At 46.6% G+C, this 20,925-nt stretch overlaps 3 protein-coding genes and 1 non-coding gene across 4 annotated transcripts; 2 read left to right on the forward strand and 2 right to left on the reverse strand.

The window, feature by feature from the left end:
* Positions 1 to 2,243: 2,243 nt before the first annotated feature.
* LOC109736324 (UDP-glycosyltransferase TURAN) lies at positions 2,244 to 6,489 on the reverse strand. Its single transcript, XM_020295548.4, has 16 exons — positions 6,226 to 6,489; positions 5,956 to 5,989; positions 5,711 to 5,766; positions 5,498 to 5,632; positions 4,768 to 4,916; positions 4,585 to 4,674; positions 4,434 to 4,500; positions 4,291 to 4,354; positions 4,085 to 4,190; positions 3,797 to 3,963; positions 3,606 to 3,716; positions 3,476 to 3,537; positions 3,343 to 3,395; positions 3,169 to 3,244; positions 2,869 to 2,997; positions 2,244 to 2,787 (listed from the first exon to the last, which is right to left on the reverse strand). Exons 1-16 carry the CDS (start codon positions 6,328 to 6,330, stop codon positions 2,776 to 2,778), a joined length of 1,416 nt encoding a protein of 471 aa, XP_020151137.1. The 5' UTR covers positions 6,331 to 6,489; the 3' UTR covers positions 2,244 to 2,775.
* A 1,131-nt stretch (positions 6,490 to 7,620) lies between these two features.
* On the forward strand, positions 7,621 to 13,214 carry LOC109736325 (beta-galactosidase 12). Its single transcript, XM_020295549.4, has 18 exons — positions 7,621 to 8,141; positions 8,222 to 8,334; positions 8,481 to 8,547; positions 8,651 to 8,743; positions 8,840 to 8,983; positions 9,234 to 9,325; positions 9,804 to 9,909; positions 10,013 to 10,097; positions 10,224 to 10,342; positions 10,462 to 10,629; positions 10,743 to 10,924; positions 11,052 to 11,161; positions 11,268 to 11,377; positions 11,500 to 11,607; positions 11,717 to 11,818; positions 11,922 to 12,067; positions 12,156 to 12,501; positions 12,620 to 13,214. Exons 1-18 carry the CDS (start codon positions 7,845 to 7,847, stop codon positions 12,749 to 12,751), a joined length of 2,520 nt encoding a protein of 839 aa, XP_020151138.1. The 5' UTR covers positions 7,621 to 7,844; the 3' UTR covers positions 12,752 to 13,214.
* Positions 13,215 to 17,253: 4,039 nt separating this feature from the next.
* TRNAP-UGG (transfer RNA proline (anticodon UGG)) lies at positions 17,254 to 17,325 on the reverse strand. The gene has a single exon. It is a non-coding gene; the product is annotated as a tRNA-Pro (tRNA).
* A 156-nt stretch (positions 17,326 to 17,481) lies between these two features.
* On the forward strand, positions 17,482 to 20,869 carry LOC109736343 (uncharacterized). The gene is made up of 9 exons (XM_020295566.4): positions 17,482 to 17,900; positions 17,975 to 18,212; positions 18,317 to 18,441; positions 19,223 to 19,256; positions 19,343 to 19,392; positions 19,496 to 19,630; positions 19,909 to 19,973; positions 20,208 to 20,310; positions 20,398 to 20,869. The coding sequence occupies exons 1-9, from the start codon at positions 17,518 to 17,520 to the stop codon at positions 20,558 to 20,560; spliced, it is 1,296 nt and encodes a 431-aa protein (XP_020151155.1). The 5' UTR covers positions 17,482 to 17,517; the 3' UTR covers positions 20,561 to 20,869.
* The last annotated feature ends 56 nt before the right edge of the window (positions 20,870 to 20,925 follow it).

Here is a 20,925-nt window from a genome sequence, read left to right on the forward strand (position 1 = left end):
TGCCCTTGCTGTGCCATCGTGTTGGCCTCTCTAAAAAAAAACAATGAACCATGTCAATTCTTTATTCACTAAGAAAAAAGAAACGGGGTCATGACAGATTGATAATTCAACACAAATACTCAGGGGAAATATAAATAAATTCACTGCACCTAAAATGTTCTTCTTTCCTTTCTTTTGGAAGATTTTTCTCTCACTTTTCTGCGTGGAAGAGTTTTAGTTGTTTGGGTAAAAAGGATTTTTGGTTGTTAGTGGTAGTTTAGGTGTGTGCTGGTGTTTTTCTTCATAGAGCTAAAGCTCCCATGTTCAAACAAGATATATGTAGTAAGCACCCCTAAAAAAGGATATATATAGTAAGCCCAAGGTAATTCTATTTTGGGTCAAACATATAATATGACTTACTCAGATGGTGTATTCTTCGTTTTTCTGTGAATCCGCAATTCTTAGATATCCTTTCGTTGATAGAAGAAGTTAGAATAGGTACAAGAGAGGATACAATAACATGGCATGAACGCAAAAAGGCGTGAGCATGATGCCCGGAGCAGAGGACGTGAGATGCTCGGCCCACACAAAGAAAATAACATAACTAAACTCGCCTAGCCCGGACTAAAGCTATGGAAGGCGATGAGCTAGAACTTAGAGAACCTAGATGTCACAACCATCACTAGGCCATCCGCCGCGCGACCATGAATCTGAACCCGAAAGGATCAACGTACCCCACCCAAATGTCTTAAGATCGGCAAGTGGGCCATAGGACCTCATTGGGTCGAAGGTGGAAGCCATGAAGCACTGAATAAGTCGTGTAATGCTCCCCGGATGCCTGCGCCTAGAGAAGCAGCCGAACCAGACACGATGACCAACATCTCCAAATCCAAGACCGGAGACGCCACGATTGAACAAAACAATGCCTTCAACAAGGTGAACGATGCCAAGACATCTTTGTCGTCTGATATGCAGAACCGGATATAGGATTTTCCTCGACGCTCGAAAAGGGTCACATATAAAGGCCATGTCAGCGCCTCCGGGAAGGGGAAGAGACTCGCGGGTGTCGCCACTGCCAACATCGGCAAGTCGAGCAGGGATTTCACCTTGGCCTGAGTTCGAGCAATCCCAAAGCCGCCATATTTGGATCTGAAGAAAATGAGGTCAGATCTCTGGTCGAAAACAACCATAATAGGAAGGGGAGTCACGCTCCCCGTCGAAGGGTGGCATCCAGCACCGTCGGACACGTGAGCAATAAATCTGGCAAAAGGACGGGGTCTGGGAGTGGACGAGGTTGTGGAGGCGATAGGGCAGAGACAGCTGACACAGGAGATGTGACGACGGTCGACAACGCAGACGAGTCAGGATCTCGAGGGGAACACGGATCCGGGGCCAGGATGCTGGCAAGCCAAAGGAGCTGGAGGGACATAACTCCCAGAGCACGCTGGGGCGGAGTCACATCTGCAAAATGACGCGTCGGCCAGCCATGGACAACGGAGGACCTGCCGCCATGAACGCCGCCTGTCGCTTTCAGCACTGCCATGACCACGCCACCAGGCCAGTCGTCTTTCAACTATTTATGCTTTATTTGTTCATGCCCTTTATCTCAAGAACCATATATCATATCTTTGATCTTCATGTTTGAACTTTCAATCGATTACCAGATATTGTTCTGTTCAAATTTGACTATGAACGTTGAGTCAAAATGTCAAATTGCATAAGTTGTGGTTTTGAAATTAGTATCAAGTATGTATATCGGAAATAATATTGTTTGCATTTTTCTGTTGATGGTACATACATTTGTTATCCATTTCTATGCTTGTTTATGAGATAATAGAAGAAGAAAACAGAATTCACAGGAAGAGTTTAGGAGAATTGAGAAAAGTAAAGTTGCACTAAATGAAAAACACTTATTCCAGAACGGAGGGAGTAGGTGTCAGTTAACTTCCCTTAAATTTTATGGTCATCCGTAAAAGTGGTTTTACAAGAAGTTTTTTTAGGGGAGCTCTTGAAGTTGCTCTAACGACATACCCAGCGATAACTTGGCCGATGATCAACTGGTACCGAACGGCGCATTTGCCTTGGAGAGGCAAAGCGATGAGGGAGGAACAAGGAAGTAAAATGGATCAGAACAGATTCAGAGTGTAAGCTTACGTGACAGGCCTTATGGCAATGCTTACAAGCTAACGGAGAACCTAATAATATGTATCCCAATTCTTCCAGATGTCTGTTGGAGATCTGGGCTCACAAGATGGCAGAGACAATGAAAAAGAAATCAGGCTCCTGGCACAATTTATTTGGGTACATGCACATGTTATGTATCCAAAATGTTTCGACAGTTGGTCTCAATACCAGTGTCAAAGTATGTTTCTGTCAGTGTCCTGTTTTTGTTATGTAACTGGACACACAATTCAGGATCCTTACAACAACAAACAAAAAAACTGCCGCTAAACTCTATTGGATCAGTAGCTATACATGCTGAAACAACTTGGACATATGCTCAACACCTTTTCATTTAAACAGTTGGAGTTGGTTGGGTAGAGGTCCCTGAGGGTATTGGTGGTAGGTTCTGCTACGACGAACACCCATCTATGCCCTTGGGTGGCAACTGATCCAAGAAGCAACTGGGGCGAGCGAGTAAACTGATATGTGCACATGTTTTCTCCTCAACCATCAAATGTACACCTGGTCACTCAAGTGTACAATAAATACACCTATAAACTATGGAATTGGCAGATGTTCAGGCCAGCAACAAAGCCATCCTTCTGCCCATCTGATCAATATTATTGTGGTGTTTTAGCCAATCACCTGCGAATTGGATATGAAAAAAGTTAAGGCCTAGTCTGGTGAGTGCAACGTGCATTTAGCAATCCAGGTTTGAGCTCTCACCTGCTTCACCAAAGGAAGTGCATTAGTTTCCCATTCTGTTGACCATTTGGAAGATGACCCTGTACTCAAGGCACCACCGTTCAGAGATTTCAAGGTGTCACATTCCTCTGGAAATCCCTTAAAGAGCATCTGCATGATTTTTCAGTTGCAGTACAAGTTAATGTCTCTTATAATGTTTAAAACAAAGACATGATGAAAAGTACTCATACTAACTTTTAAAATGCACTGAGACAATGACCCAAGTAGTCATATAATGAGATGAAATAGTAATAAAAGATAAAGACTAAAAGTGGTCCTCACCATAAGTTCGTCTGCAAGCTCCGAAGATGTTGAGAAAAGAAGTCCATTTCTGTTTACTTTCACAAGCTCCTCGATGCTGCACAAAGAAAAAGAAAGCCAGAGGCTTATAATATAGAGCAACCAAAAGGCCAATGCCAAAACATGACAATTCAAACATCTAGAAACATGGGTTACCAGGAGAATGAAGCAGCACAAACTGGTAATCCACATCCAAACATATCAACCACCTATAAACAACCATTCAAGTTACAATGCAGAAAATAAAAAATTTCCTACATCCTTGAAGCAAGCAGATGATGTGACTAACCTTCATAGGTAGATCAAGCCCCGACGAGGATGTATGCAACGATACGCCTAGATCAGCTGATCCTGTATTTTCTCAAACACTCAGCATCTATGCTACAGTATCAAATTATTTTGGCAAGTGACTAGCATACCTAGCAATAGAGGATAGTCCTCCGATGCAAGCCACATAGTCCGGAAGGCAACACGTCTCAGTTTTAACCTTTTTATCTGTTCCTCATATTTCTTTCTATCAGGCCCTTTACCTTCAGCGTCAACATTTATTAACATCAGAGCAATGATTAAAAATTAGTGATTCAAGCAGATATAGCAGAAGGCATGATACCTGTGATAATGAAAAGCAATCTCGGGTAATCAAATTGCTTCCCGCTCTTGATATCAATCCAAAGCTGCCCCTCATCCATTGAATCCTCTTCACCTAATGTTGCAGCAACACGTCTATCATACATCAGTGCTGCTTCCAGAAGTATACTGAAATCTTCATCTGGTGTCCTGGGATGCAGGTGGCAAAGATTTATAAGTTTATCCGCATTGTTAACTGTCTGCTCAATAATCACGTGAGATGAACATAAAGAGTTCCGCAACAGAGACCACTCAGTCCAAGAGAACGTACCAGCTTGTGCTGCTCATAACAAGTGCAGGTCTATTAGGCTTAAAAAAAACTCCACCATCAATCTTGCTAGTAAGCACAGTAGTGCTCTTGTCTTCCACTTCTTTTTCTTTGTTGTAACAGAAAACCAAATAAAATAAATCAAACTGGAATATGCTTATACCATGAAAAGTTGAAAACTATTCCAGTTGATTGGAAAATAGCATTACCAACAGAGATGCAATCAGCACTGCCCATAGCACTACAAATGGAAGTACCCAACCTGCAGAACAACTACTTCATGTGTTAAGGTCACATATACTGATATGCAGTACTGCAAGTAGCTAGGGAAGAACTGACAACGGATGTTCACCTCATATTTCTCCGTCAAGGAAGCAGGATGAAAAAATTCAGGAGAATGATCATAAAGAACTGTTGCTCTGAAAATTGTGGTTAGGTTAGTACAAACTGCAGCATGCGAAACAGCCTTTTTACAAAAAGAAGTTGAAGTTCAATCTAATTACTTGATTCCCCAATTTTGAGAAAGCTCGTGTTGCATTGCTTTTGTAACACAAAAGGCACCATCAGCCATCCGCCCAAAGTGCTTCTCGAACCTAGAATACAGGAAAACATCACTAATTAAAATACATGACCAGTAAGATATAGAATCAGTCTAGCAGTTACGCAAACATGGTTGGAGGGGTTACCAGAAATAAATTTTGACTATTACGTTACTTCTGCCATGAGACAATCCAAGCAAAGTATATCCAAAGTTATGCCAATCCACAATAAATTTAGCACCTCTTAGCCAGCTAACCACTTTTACAGCAGCCAATGCTGGAACGGAGGGTGGATTCTGTTGGACAAAAGATGGTCAAATGACACGAATCAGGTCTCCCATCGTTACTGTGATTAGGTTGCAAAAAGCGCTAGGCGTAAGCGAGGTGGTTGGCCATCGCCTAATGCCTAGGCGAATCTTAAGCGTGGCCTAGGCGGTCATGCAGTTTTTACTACCATGGACGTACTTTGGGTATTATATGTGCATAGACATTTTTTGTATAACATGTAAATGAGTAAAATATCAGATACTGCCATTGGAATATGGCCCATTTGGTCCGTCAATGTAATATGGTATGATTTTGCACTGGAATAAACATCTCCTTGCTTTCACTGCCTACACTACTGCTTATGCCCTAGGCGAGGCGTTTGGCCGTCGACTAGCGCTTAAGCGTGCCTAAGCGCCTCCTAGGCGCCGCCTTTTCCAATCTGTGAAACACGATAACTAAATCTTGACATTTTTTATTACCAAAAAAAATTTAAAAATATCAATCAAAAGGGACTCAAGGTGATTAAAAACTTAACAGAATGAGACTAAAGCATACCCTTCATGTAATTCTGAACCACATATGCAAATAAGAAAGCTGTATGTAATATTACCTGAACAATGAAGACATCAGGGCGAGGAATCTTAAAGCAGAGAAACCAAATCAGCATGATAAACTGGATGGCAGCTTTAAGTAGCAGTGCCAGGGCCCCAGATATCTTTGAAACTCCTGATAACTGCACTGATTTCTGAAGATACAACCTTGAAGTCAACTGTAGCATGAGAAAATATATGGAGTATAATAGAATGGCTCAAATAACCAATACCATCTCATGGATGTGAATCGACGGATTCTCTCTCAGTGATAAATGGGGATCACTTCCTGCTCATAGACATAAAATAGGACACAAGGTCAGATCTCGAAAAAAGTAACACTGAAATCTGATGCAATTTTGGCTTGTATGCCGTCCCTTAAGCTGTAGGAGTAGTGGTATTTAGGGTATAAATAGCCTCATACTACAGTTCGGGAGTAAAATTCAACAGCACGATGAAAGTGTAAGGAACAGAATACCTCCGTTTGCAACAATGTCCACTTCCATACCAGCCTGTTGAGAAAAATAACGAACAACTAAGTGCGAGATACTATAACACAATGCTCTCAACAGCAAGGAACATGTGCCAGCCTAAAGCCTTCCTAAAGGTACCAACCAGCTTCCAAAGATTGCTTCCCCTTGTTGAAAAGGGAAAAATACACGGACATGGTAGATAGTACGCCCCTCTAATCCAACCCAATCAATCAAAACTAACACGGGACTGTGGATTTGGGAGAGAAGTGCCTTACCTGGCTGGCGAGGGAGAGGGAGTGGTACTGCATCCGGGGACTGCGGCCGATGTCGCCCAGCACAACCACCGCCGCGCGTTTCCTCCTTTCTGCCTCCCCCGCCATCGTCGTCGATCCTGCGCACGCGCAGAGGGAGGGAGAAATAGCGGCTCTAGGTATGCAGGTGGAGGGGGTGAGGGAGCGGCGGCCGGCGGCGATGGGGACGGAGCGGCGCTGCTCTGTTAACCCAGGGGGCGGAGCCGAAGAACGGCGCAAGCCCTGAACTACGGCTGAGTCCAACACTCATCTTTATGAACACACATGCAGACCCTATTTCTATGAGCGTTTTAGAAAAACGGAGCCGGCATATCATTTTGAGATCGATGAAGTCACCATAGACGCCTCGTAGTCGACGGGAAAGTCTCCTTCCACTGAATGTCCATCGCTGAAAATCCTAAAATAAATCCAGAAATAATGCGAGCACCAGGACTTAAACCCTGATGGCATGGGATATTGTACTTTTAACCATCCAATCACATGTTCGTTCGCGCGAGTCTTGCTTTTTTTAAGGGTAACGATAAGTCTTGCTTTTTTTAGAACTAAACACACTTTTTATTCAACAATGTTCACGGGATACAATGAAGATATGTTGGGTTTAACAGCCATACATGACGCCCATAATCGGGACCGAAAGCATGCTTATCGAGGCTATGGGCCTTGAGATTGGTAGCTCCCTCGAAGATGAAGGTACAATGGTTAAAAGATTTAGATGTCGCTGTTATCTCCATAACGGTGCTCGCATACACACCACCAGTTTACCGATTGATATCATGGACCACACCTTGACAGTCAGAAGCGATGATCACATGCGATAATGATAAGTCCAAAGCAAGTGCTAGTGCCTCTCAGCATTGCCAATGCCTTCAATGCCGTGGGGTGTGTAATACCTGGTATCTTGATGACAAAGGAGGTCAAGAATAGACCTGAAAAGTCTCTACAGACCACGCTAAAAAAACCCTCATTATGGTTCCTTGACACGACTTCATCGACTCTGATCTTCGCTACACCAGAAGGCGGTGGGGGAGAAGACCTAGGGACTAGGAAATGAAAAGCAGGCATCTTACGAGGGGCGATGCAAAAATGCCCAACCGGCATGCAAGACCCTGTCGACGTGGTTGTGGTCAAAGCACCACGCAGGCAGGCCAGTCGAATTTAGGACTCGGGTGAATCACTTAAAAGAAATATAACTTGGATGTGCATTTTGAAGAAACAATGGGATAAGTTATTTTCAAGACGGAGAATGGAGAGAGTATTTGGTTGAGAAAGTCCTGCGGAGGGAGTGTTTCTTTAGATGGGAATGGGGATGGGAATGTGTGGCTTACAGTACTAGACGGCAGGAGTGAGAAAAACGAAAATCACCGAAAAGAGGAAGAAAAAGAAACCGCCGCGATCCCCGGCCCTCGCAGCCGCTCGCCACCGCTCGCCACCGCCGCAATGCCGGGCGGCCGCTCCCGCGCAACGCCCCCCCGGGCCGGGGCCCCGCCCTTCAAAGCGTCGCCCTCCTCCCGCGGCCCCTCGCTAGTGTCGCCACCCCTACCCCCCGTCCCCGCACCCCCCTCCCCCCCACCTCGCTGGCCCACATGACCGCCGCCGCGGCGCTCGTTCTGGCCGTGGCCGTGGCCGCCGCGCTCCTCGCGGGCGCGGCGGAGGCGTCCAGGCCCAAGTGGAACTTGACGAAGAAGGGGACGACCGTCACCTACGACAAGTACTCCCTCATGATCGACGGCAGGCGGGAGCTCTTCTTCTCCGGCGCCATCCACTACCCGCGCAGCCCCCCGCAGATGTGGCCCAGGCTGCTCAAGATCGCCAAGGAAGGCGGCCTCAACACCATCGAGACCTACGTCTTCTGGAACGCCCACGAGCCCGAGCCCGGCAAGGTACCTACTCTACGCACGCACACCCTCCGCCGCCGCCGCAAAACAAAACACATGCAGCTCACCCGTTGCATGCACCGCAGTTCAATTTCGAAGGCAGGAACGACATGATCAAGTTCCTCAAGCTGATCCAGAGCTTCGGCATGTACGCCATCGTGCGCATCGGCCCATTCATCCAGGGAGAATGGAATCACGGGTCTGTTAATCTGCCAAAATATGTTTCACTTTCAGTTTTAACTGTAATAATGTGGCCAGTTTTATGGTCTGCAATGCAATGCAATGCAATCCTGGTGTGTATGCTCGTCTCATGTGGCTGCTTCTGTTTGTTTGTTTTCCCTTCAGTGCATTGCCCTATTGGCTCAGGGAGATTCCACACATAATATTCCGCGCCAACAACGAGCCTTACAAGGTAATGGCAATCAATCACTCACACGGTTGCAAGAGCCTGGTAGGTGTATGTGCACTTGTGCCAATAGTTTTAGACAGATGACCGCCGGTGTTTTGTAATGCAGAGAGAAATGGAGAAGTTTGTGAAATTCATAGTGCAAATGTTGAAGGATGAGAATATGTTCGCATCTCAAGGAGGGCACGTTATCCTAGCCCAGGTCAGTTAAATTCTACCTGTATATATGATGATGTTATACCTACATCTGTTTATTGCATGCCCGTGATTATAATCATGCGCCGTGCAAATTTCACAGATCGAGAATGAGTACGGAAATATTAAAAAGGATCATATAACTGAAGGTGACAAGTACCTTGAATGGGCTGGTGAAATGGCCCTTAGCACCAACATTGGAGTCCCATGGATAATGTGCAAGCAATCTACGGCTCCTGGTGTAGTGGTAACTCTTTTACCAAACATGTGGTGAACATCTTAAGGCATGCTATTATAAATGGTAAAAACACATCAATTTTTTTAATCAAGGCCCCATTTGAGAAGGGAACTGAGATCCTGTAAAAGTTGAACCGCTTTTCTGGAAACCCTGCACCCCAAACAGGCTGTAAATTTGAACAACTATCGTAAATGAGAATGTTTGATCCAGAGTGTATTCCCTTGTCTCGATCTCTTAATATGTGCCTCGCTCTCACTAGATTCCTACCTGCAACGGAAGGCACTGTGGGGACACATGGGTAATGAAAGACGAAAATAAACCCCACCTTTGGACTGAGAACTGGACTGCACAGTAAGTTCAAGTTTTTCATACTCAACATTCTACTTGTTTTCCAAAATTGGTATGTCATTGATGCTTATGGAAAGGAAGATGTTGCACCCGTCAACTTTTGATCATCCAAACATATTAACTGCATTTGCGTACACTTTATGTGAAATTACCATTACAGTGATACCACCATACTGAACATGTGGGGACACATGGTTCAGGCAGGCGTAAGCCCGCTGTTGACGCGTCAAAAAAGAAAAAGAAATTACCATTATAATGTTGAGAGTGGATCACGCAAAATATTTTCAACTTATTCCTCTAAAGATGATACTGCCATACTATGATATCTTATGTGTCATTAACCAAATATTTAGAACATATTTCCCTTGCAGTGATACCACCATACTGAACATTTTGGTAGTGGAAATCAGGAGAGACATGCTATCTATCACCAAGTAATTTTTTTACATTAATATTAAGAGCAACTTCTTGGAATACACAGGTTCAGAGCATTCGGTAATGATTTAGCTCAGCGTTCAGCAGAGGACATTGCATATTCCGTGTTACGTTTTTTTGCCAAGGGTGGGACATTGGTAAATTACTACATGGTATGCTTATCCATTTGCATTTTTGCAATGATATGCATTCAAATCGCCACAGAGAAAATACTAGAACTTTTCATGGAGTTGCATGGTAACTTGTTTTGAACAGTATTATGGTGGAACAAATTTTGGAAGGACGGGTGCTTCCTATGTGTTGACTGGATATTACGATGAAGGTCCCGTTGATGAATACGGTTAGATTGGCTCAATTGTACATTTCAAGCTTTCCTGGTTCCATCTGTTGCCTCGATTGTGTCTAACAATCAGTTATTCGGTCAATGTACTGTTTTGACTAAAATTCGGTCAATGTACTCATCCAGGTATGCCGAAGGCGCCCAAATATGGGCATCTCAGGGACCTGCACAATGTAATTAAGTCATACAGCAGAGCTTTCCTTGAGGGGAAACAATCATTCGAGCTATTGGGTCAGGGGTATGAGGTTGGGAACAACTGCTTCCATCATTTCTGCACGAAAAAACTTGAGATGTTTTGTGTGACAGTGTTGTGTTATTGAACAGTCAATTTTCTTCTGGTCTGATTAGTTTCCTGCACGTGCAGGCACGCAACTTCGAGATTCCTGAGGAAAAGCTATGCTTGGCTTTCATCTCCAACAACAATACAGGGGAGGACGGAACTGTGAATTTCCGAGGGGACAAGTACTACATTCCGAGCCGCTCAGTTTCCATCCTTGCAGACTGCAAGCATGTGGTGTACAACACAAAGAGAGTATGTGCACCGTATATATGCACTTGCGTCTAATTAGTAAGGACATTGCTTCAGTGGTAAGTAATAAAGAGCATACATTCCAGCTGACTTGTGTTATGCATATGTTATGCTAGGTGTTTGTTCAACATAGTGAAAGGTCATTCCATAAAGCCGACAAGGCGACCAAGAACAATGTTTGGGAGATGTTCTCAGAGGTGATTCCGAGGTATAAGCAAACTAATATCAGGAACAAGGAACCCTTGGAGCAGTATAACCAGACCAAAGACCAAAGTGACTATTTGTGGTACACCACAAGGTGTTGTTTCTTAATTTCATCACACCTTCATTTCAGCTCAGTATTATGAGCATTTATACTTTATATTTTCCCACAGGTAGCAAAATGGTGAATTCACTATTTGTGTTTGTTTACAACAACCGTGCAGCTTTCGCTTGGAGGCAGATGATTTGCCCATCAGGGGTGACATCCGGCCTGTGCTTGCAGTCAAAAGCAGTTCACATGCATTGGTAGCATTTGTCAATGATGCCTTTGCAGGTAACATGTCCAACTCTGTAATAATCTTGTTTAGCCAAAAGCAGATACCAATTGCAAGCACTAACAATTGTACTAAAAAGAGACCTCATAACCACCATCAATGCAGGGAATGGTCATGGAACCAAGAAAGAGAAGGGTTTCACGTTTGACAGACCCATTAATCTAAGATTAGGTGTCAACCATCTCGCGCTACTGTCATCATCCATGGGAATGAAGGTAATAATATCTAAGTGTTTCAGGCCCTAGCTGGCTAGCTAGGTGGTGGTCAGTTGCACACAATTTATGATGGAATCCTGATCAGTCATAGTTCAATTTGCACATTTTGCTCTTGTTTGCAGGACAGTGGTGGTGAACTCGTTGAACTAAAGGGTGGCATTCAGGATTGCACAATACAGGGACTCAACACGGGAACCTTAGATTTGCAAGTCAATGGCTGGGGCCATAAGGTACATGCTATTGCGCTTGGTATTTGAGAAAAGGATACACTTTCGCTCCTCAAGGGCATAATGCACTGATATACTAAGAAATGTTCACCTCCATGCTTGTTTTAACCAGGCCAAATTGGAGGGTGAGGAGAAGGAGATTTACACGGAGAAAGGCATGGGCGCTGTTAAGTGGGTACCGGCCACGAGTGGACAGGCTGTCACCTGGTACAAGGTACGTAAGCCGGGCCACGAAAAGGATCATCATACATTCAGTCTCTTCAATATAATCTTTGTTTCCAACTCTCAGTGTCACTGTCTGTTTCATGTCATGTCAGAGATACTTTGACGAGCCAGACGGGGATGATCCTGTTGTCCTTGACATGACTTCTATGTGCAAGGGCATGATATTCGTGAACGGCGAAGGCATGGGTCGCTACTGGACGTCATTCATAACTCCTGGCAAAGTCGCTTCCCAGGCAGTGTACGCAAGTTCTGCGCTGCTGAACAACCCATTCCTTTATTGGCCTACAATGTATTTTCACTCTTCAACTTATTAATTTTCCTTTTAGGTACCATATTCCACGGCCATTTTTGAAATCCAAGAACAACCTATTGGTTGTATTTGAGGAGGAGCTTGGCAAGCCGGAAGGCATACTCATCCAGACAGTGAGGAGAGATGACATCTGCGTGTTCATCTCGGAGCACAACCCTGCACAGATAAAGCCATGGGACGAGCATGGAGGCCAGATCAAGCTCATAGCCGAAGACCACAACACTCGGGGATTCTTGAACTGCCCCCCGAAGAAGACCATCCAGGAGGTAGTCTTTGCCAGCTTCGGCAACCCGGTGGGGTCATGCGGCAACTTCACTGTAGGCACCTGTCACGTTCCCAATGCGAAGGATATCGTCGCGAAGGTACATGCATTCCCCCCCTTAACAATGCGCATCATTTGTAATACTGTAGCTTATCCTGGATCACATTTTGTTTTTTCCTGCCTATGGTTGGCGGTTGATCTCTGGAGTATATGCACAGGAATGCCTCGGCAAGAAGGGGTGCGTGCTGCCGGTGCTGCACACGTTTTACGGTGCGGACATCAACTGCCCCACGACGACGGCCACACTGGCGGTGCAAGTGAGGTGCCACAAAAAGGGCGATCCAGAATAAATAGAGAGATCGACACCTTCTCTGGGCTCCTGCACTCACTGTCTCTTCATCCCGTTTGGTTTCGAACTTGCGTCGATGCATTGTGTGTCGCTTGTTGTGATTATAGCTTCGTTGCTTGATCTGGATCATAGGGAATCGATACGTAAATGTGAATGAAACTGCTGGGCGCCGATCGGCTCGAAGATGTATTTTCCTTTCCTCACCTCTTTCTTCTTTTGTTGCTGTTCTGTGCTGTTTCATGTTAACCATCACAGTAGGTGCTGAATAACCACGAGGATAGTTTAGCGAACTCCAAATTTGGTGCAAAAGAACAGTTGTGCTGACCGAGTGGATAGAATAATTCAATGACGATGTCCTGTAAATGTTTTATCATGTTTGTGGGGCATCCTCAAGCCTTCTGCTGCTTGATTTGTACGTACATCTCATCTTGACAAGAGTGACAAGTTTATATTGCCAAATTTCTGATGCAGCTGTATGTAAGTGTTGTATTTGTTAAACAATTTGTAATGCATATCTCTTGTTCCATTATCACAATGATAGTGGTCGCCGATCCTCTTTTGGACCGTATGGACATTTTTTGTAATGCAAATTCGTCTACATTCTATACTCAAGTGAAATTTCAAGCTCAAACTCGATGTATTTGTGAGTTATGAAAACATCAACAGATTCAAACATGGAAAGGGGTTTTTTCTGGTTCTATTGTTTATTTATCTGTTGATTGTTTTTCATGCTCACGAATGTGATTGATTAGCATTTGTAGAAATCAACTTCTCAACATATTGATTTTTTTTATTATCATCTGAAACTTTCTAAACTTGGTTTTTTAGTTTTCAGTTTTTTCGCCATGAGTGTGGTTTTCAACGAATATTTTCCAGCTGATTGAACATTCAAAATTCCCTTCGAAGCCTATAGATTCTAGAACTCCCATTGCATAAACCTTTCTGTTTTGAACTCCCCCTGCTTGATGTAAATATTACGCAGTTGTAAGTCCATGTGGCTCTTCCCAATGGGAGATGAAACTCTAGCTTGTTTTGAAGTAATGGTTTAGGGCATCTCCAAGGCGGACCTACAACTGCCTGCATCCATCCGGACCGCGCTGTCAGGACCACGGAAGCCATCCGACGCAGGCTTGTATCGGTCCGTGGAGCGGCCCGGACATGATTTCTCTCGCAAACCGGAGACAAACATGGGGGGAAGGGGCTCTGCGGGAGTGCGGACGGATCCACGCTCGCTTCTGACCATCATGGCCCACCAAAGACCCCTCCTGAAAGCACAAGTGCTCCCTGGGTGATTTTGGTAATTAATGTCAACATATCTCTTGTTGAACTAATACTTTTATCTAGTATATTTTAGATAAGTCCAACAGTGGAGTGGCATGGACAAGAGGATGTGGAACCCCTTCAAGATGATAAGGACAAAGGATTGGCTCAAGCTCAAAGCTCAGGACTCTACATTTTCTATTTTAGTGATCCAAGATCACATTGAGTCCATAGGAAAAGCCAATACTATTAAAAGGGGATGAGGTGTTGCTTAATGGCTTGCTTGCTCAAAGTGCTTAGTGATATGCTCCAAAGCCCTCAACCACTTTCTCACATCCACATATGTCCCAAACCAAAAGTCAAACTCGGCCCCACCGAAACTTCTCATCCGGCGCCACCGAGTTCATTTGACATAGCCACTGCCAGAAACCCTAATCAATTCGGTCTCACCGATGGGATCTCGGTCTCACCGAGATGGCCTTGCAAACTCTGTTGCCTATTGCATTAATTTCGGCCTCACCAAAATATGAAATCGGTACCACCGAGTTTGCTTGCCAACTCTCTGTTGTGCTTATTACCCAAATCGGTCCCACCGAGTTTTTGTAATCGGTCCAACCGAGATAAGGCTTTACCCTAACCCTAGCACATCGGTCCCACCGAGTTGATCATGTCGGTCCCACCGAAAATCCTAACGTTCACATTTTGAACTAAATCGGTCTGACCGAGTTCTTTGATTCGGTCCCACCGAGTTTGGTGATTTGTGTGTAACGGTTAGATTTTGTGTGGAGGCTATATATACCCCTCCACCCACTCTTCATTCGTGGAGAGAGCCATCAGAACATGCCTACACTTCCAACATACATTTTCTAAGAGAGAACCACCTACACTTGTGTTGAGGTCAAGATATTCCATTCCAACCACATAAATCTTGATTTCTAACCTTCCCCAAGTTGCTTTCCACTCAAATCATCTTTCCACCAAATCCAATCCTATGAGAGTGAGTTGAGTGTTGAGGAGACTATCATTTGAAGCACAAGAGCAAGGAGTTCATCATCAACACACCATCTATTACCTCTTGGAGAGTGGTGTCTCCTAGATTGGTTAGGTGTCACTTGGGAGCCTCCGTCAAGATTGTGGAGTTGAACCAAGGAGTTTGTACGGGCAAGGAGATCGCCTACTTCATGAAGATCTACCCTAGTGAGGCAAGTCCTTCGTGGGCGATGGCCATGGTGGGATAGACAAGGTTGCTTCTTCGTGGACCCTTCGTGGGTGGAGCCCTCCGTGGACTTGCGCAACCGTTAGTCTTCGTGGGTTGAAGTCTCCATCAACGTGGATGTACGATAGCACCACCTATCGGAATCACGTCAAAAATCTGCGTGTCTCCAATTGCGTTTGCACACTTCAATCCCATCCCTTTACATTCTTGCAACTTGCATGATTTACTTTCCGCTACTCATATACTCTTGTCACGCTTGCTTGATATGTATTGTGAATGTTTGAACTTGTGCTAAAACTCCACTTCAACTTAAAGAATTTAAAAACTGCAACTTTTCTTACTAAGAGTCTATTCACCCCCCTCTAGACACCTCTTCTCGATCCTTTCACCTCCCCTCTCCCGTGTGTTTTTGGGCTGCGCCACTCCAGAGTGTCAGCGGCTGCATTCATGCCCGGCCAGAGCGGACGCGACCGCTCACTGGCGACGACATTGAAGCGGCGCGCCGTCCGAGAGTGCCGCCCGCAGCACTTCGCGGTGCAGGCGACTACCGCACACTCAAACGACACGACGGTTGCCCGTCTGTCTGTTTGTCACCCACATTGATGGCACGCGGTTGCCGAGGTGTCTCCTCCGGCGCGAGCCGTCGGTTCCTCTCCCACCCACCATTGCTATAAAAACCGGTGCCCCGGCCATAGCCCCAGTCACCCACCTCTGATCCCTCTCCGCAACACTCCCACCACGGATTCGTCCCCCGCCAAAGCTCTCTGGGACGGGCTTACGTTGGACCAGAAGAAGGACATGGCCGCCATTGCTACCGGCTGACTGGCCGGCAGGCACTCAGAGGACGACGACGTCCCAATGGAGGACGCTACGGTCGACGCACCGGCGCCACCCTCACTGGTGCATTGCACCATGACCATCGGCGAGGCTCGTGCCTATTACATGGACATGGTGCGGGAGAGGAGCGGGATGAGCAGTTTCGGGAGGCACAGGGCGACGCCGCCTACAACACTACCTCCTGCAGGAGCACGTGCAGACGGAGGAGCAGCTCGCCGCTCGCAGGGCTGTCACGCCAGACTTGGACCTGGCGGAGCAGGAGGCGCTGCTCGAGTCCTGCTGTTCCGCCCGTGAGATCCGCCTCGCCTGCTGGCGGTACCGCCAGCGGGTGGCGGAGGTGGCAGCCGCCTACAAGAAGAGTGACGACGCAAGCGAGGCGGTGTTCTGCGAGACCAACGACGAGGCGGAGGACATCGCCGAGTCCACGGCCCGCCACGACGACCACGAAGCCGGCACGTCCATGGGCGCCCCGGCAACGAGGTCGCCGCCGCTCGGGTCCCAGGAAGGCCACCGCTCCTCCCCTCCCGTCGACGCCAAGCTTGGTGGGCTGAACATTGTCAGCCGATTAGCCGCTTGGCGTCGATGGAGAGGCGGACAGCTTCATTTCCCGTGGCTCAGGACGCTGAGGTTACAGAGGCAGAGCCGGAGAGCGCCGAGGCGAAGCTGGAAAAGGCGAAACTTCAGTTCTCTTGGCTCATGGCCGGACATGAGGAGCGGGCGTCGACGACCATTTAGACCTAGCCGGACGAGCTCCGCTTAGTTGATGTAAATGTAATGAAATCCGTTATGTTTATATGAAATCCGCCCGTGTTTATATCAGTTCGCGCGATTTAAACGAATTTCGGCCGGTTGGTTCGAGTTGTTGTCAAAATCTATGCGGCTAGCGTTGAATGGCGTCCTCCCGCACCCGTGTCCGCAGACGGATGCGGGAGCAAATTTGTGGGTTGCTGTTGAAGATGCCCTTAGATGAGCAACTTGTCGCACCGAGAAAGAGAAAAGGAGTTCAAGATTCCTTCCACATATAATTTCTTTTGAGATATTTTGTAACTTATTGACGTTTTTTTTTTTAATTTCCCACCGACGGTCGCGTTGTCAAAATTTGAATTGCAATGCTTTGCTTCTTGTATTCAACCTGACGCAATGGAAGGCAAAGGCAAAAAAAAAAAGGATTCATTATTTTTCAGAAAAATGGGGCGTTGCGAGAATCGAACTCGCGACCTCTCGCACCCAAAGCGAGAATCATACCACTAGACCAAACGCCCTTGTATGACAACTTAGACATAACAAACTATATATTCCTAACAGGCGTTGCCATTTGCTTTTCCCTCCAAAACTACCCCCCAAATTCTTAGGTTTCCCGCCTCCCTCGCCGCCGGTAAATCGCGTTTCTCTCTCTCTCTCTCTGCGGCACACACAGATTCCAATTGTTCCACTCTACGCACCTCGCCGCAGTCATGGCGGACGCCGGCGACGACCTGGACCTGCTCCTGTCGCTGGACGAGGACGGCGACCAGGCCGTCCTCGAGACCCCTCCGTCCTCCCCCTCGCGCCCCGCCGCCGCCGCCGCCACCGGCTACGGCGCCTTCACGCCCCCGAGGGCCGTGGCGCGCCCGGGCGGCACCGACATGTCCGTCTTCCGCGACGCCGTCAAGGACTACATCGAGGCCGTCCCGGCCTCCACCTCCGGCTCGGGCCCCAGCCGCCCCAAGCTCCCCAAATCCAACCAAACCCTCGTCGACACCTACTCCGGCCTCCGCATCAAGCACATGGCCGTCTCGCCGCTCGAGATCGCCAACCGCTTCGCCGACATCCGATTCGTCCGCATCTCCGCGTTCAAGTACGGACCCCCCGCCCTTCTCTCTCGTAGAAATGGACATTTGTACTCGGAAACTCATCGATTTGAGGGGGCAGGAGCCTGGCCGGCGGGGACTTCTTCTCCGGCTGCTGGGCGACCGCCGGCGTGGTGCTGGACAAGGGCACGAAGCGGGTGAGCGCGCAGGGGAAGGACTACAGCATCTGGAAGATGGGCGCGCTGGACGACTCCGAGGTGTCGGTGTTCCTCTTCGGGGACGCCCACACCCACTACTCCGGCGGCGCCGTCGGCGACGTCTTCGCGCTGTTCAACGGCAACGTCCGCATGGACAAGGGGGTACTATGCTTGCTCACATTTTTCTTTCCTATCTTGGGTGGATCAATTGATGCCTTGAGGGTGATGCTGAATTGATTCATTGTTGGTGGACGATGTTCTTGCAGGGGCAAGGGTTCTCGGTGAGCGTTGGCTCGGTGGGGCAGATGATGAAGATGGGCGTCTCGGCGGATTTCAGCATCTGCAAAGGGACGAGGAAAGATGGGATGGCCTGCACCATGGCCACAAACAAGTATGTACCTCTTCCTGAATGATGAGATTGTCTCTGAAAAACTGTCGTTGCACACTGCCAATAATAAGATCCAGGAAGATGTAAAACTAGAAACTACCGAGTACTGTCTGTACTTGGACACTGAGGAAATCCTGCGGTCATCTCCTCTGAGATATTAACACTTGTCTCGAGTGCGATATGTGCTAAGACTGAAAAAAGAAATGAAGCCCATTTAGACACACCGTTGCCTCCTATGGACTGATGCTCAGACCCTGGTCAAGGTGTGACGGTCATGGCAGCCATATCATAGATTAGTGGTGCGCACATTGTCTCTGAAAAACTGTAGTTGCACATTGCCTATAAGATCCAGGAATAAGTAGAAATTAGAAACTACTGAATACCGACTCTACTTGAACACTCAGGAAATTCTGTGGTCATCTTCTCTGAGATATTAACACTTATCTGGAGTGTGATATGTGCTGAGACTGAAAAAAATGAAGCCCATTTAGACACACTGTTGCCTCCTACGGACTATGCTCTGACCCTGGTCAAGGTGTAAGGGTCATGGCAACCATATCATAGATTAGCGGTATTCACATTGTCTTTGCATTTTTAGAGAGCATGGCAACCATACCATAATTTTCAACAGTGGAAGTAAATTGTAATTGAATTCACATGGTGCTATGCATTTTTAGAGAGCCAATTTCACAGCATTTCATTTACACATTGCCAAAAGAACAGATGTACATGTGGTTTAGATAAATGCTGTTTCTCACCCTGAACATGGCCTGTTCCTTTTCAGGCGCAAGGGACCATACTGCAAATATCATTCATCGGTATGAGATATTAATAACTCCCTATTTTGCATCTGAGGCAGATAGGCATGCAATGTTGATTAATTATGTGTGTTTCCTATTGGCAGAACACATCAGCACAGAAATATTCTACTGGCAGAGTGGAGCTTAAGGGTGGGTAAGTGAATCCCAAAAAGAACAATCATAGCTTCTCTTGTGTTCCAGAATGGTTCCTCATCCACCATTCCACATGATTCTTTACATTTTTTTTTATTCTTCAGAAACTTCCAGTTTGCTTCCAAACTTCGTTCCAATGGGATTTACATGGTCAAGCCTCCCTCAGAACGATCCGATCCGAGAAATCCATCACGACCACTGAAAGTAATGTCAGTCGATGGTTTAAAAAGGGCTTTAAGGTATTTGCAGTACTTTCATTTGTTCACCTTTTCAGTTTATATCCTCCGACGAATATAAACTTCTACTGTGAACAAAATGATGGCGTGGACTGTGAAATAAGCAAATAATATTAGTTAGTTCTGTATACCATTGTACTGTCCAAATGTGAGGTCAAGAGGATCCTCTAGCATATGTTGACAGACTAATGACTGAAAGTGTATCAGCCCTTGTAATAGCATGAAGTGAAGGTGCTTGTCATGCTAAACTGGTTATTTCCTAATTTTGACTCTTCTTGCAGTAATGCGGATAAAGTGACCACTAAGAACAACTCTCAGGGTATAAGGTTCCTCTCCCATGTCACAGGTAAAAAAACACATTCCCCACATTTCATTTGTAGCTGTAGTAGTTTGATGCAAGTTTCATCTACACACTGCAACTGCCTTAGATCAACTTTAATAAAAATGATTGTGTTCATCACATTGATGCAGAGGCCGGGGGTTCCGACCTCCCTTTCGATAAAGAAAAAAAACCTACACACTGCAAAATTTGCCGCTGTCACCTCGCAATGGAAACTGATCTACCTTCTGCATTGACCAGGCGGCACGGAACCGAATCTCGTGAGCAACAGTACTTCGACAGTTGTACAGAAGCCGATGTCGACCTGGAGCACCCTCTCGGAGAAGCTGAGCTCGGGCAGAAGGTGAGCCGCAGCATGCCCCTGGGTTTGTAGCCTTCACCGCTCCATGGAGCAATTCTTTTCAACCGAACGACCTTGATTTACGTGCAGGCCGGCATCTTCTGGCACCAAGGTAGGAGCGCCCAAACCGGCCTCGCAGAAGCAGGAACAAGAGGCCAAAAGGAGAAAGGTGAACAACCCTTCGGGGAACACGATCGAGCTGGACCTAGGCAGCTCGGACGACGACGAGATCAACATAGTGCTGCGACGCTAGCTGATGGCCTAGCTTGGCTGTCTCCATGGCCAAGCGGCTTGCTGCTTTCTTTTCAAGAGGCTGTAAATGTACACCAGAAGGAGCACACAAGGAAGGCCTACGGGATTGCCGCCGCGCCCTTCCACAGCGACAGCATAGGGAGTAGTCGAGGCCGAGGCGCCTATGCATGTTCTATACTTGATTCCCTGTTTAAGGTTTGGGAATTCTGAAATACCAGGGGCGAATGTTTTCTGTTGCCTGTAATTGGACGTTGGACGAGATGATATGGATTCAGATTCAGTGCCTTGCGTGACCTTGTCAAAGGCTGACGACTGTACGGTGAGATAACCAAAGCCGTAGACCCAGCCTCGGCAGTTCAGCATGTA

Source organism: Aegilops tauschii, chromosome 5 (assembly GCF_002575655.3).
Source record: "Aegilops tauschii subsp. strangulata cultivar AL8/78 chromosome 5, Aet v6.0, whole genome shotgun sequence".
NCBI classification, from domain to species: Eukaryota; Viridiplantae; Streptophyta; class Magnoliopsida; order Poales; family Poaceae; genus Aegilops; species Aegilops tauschii.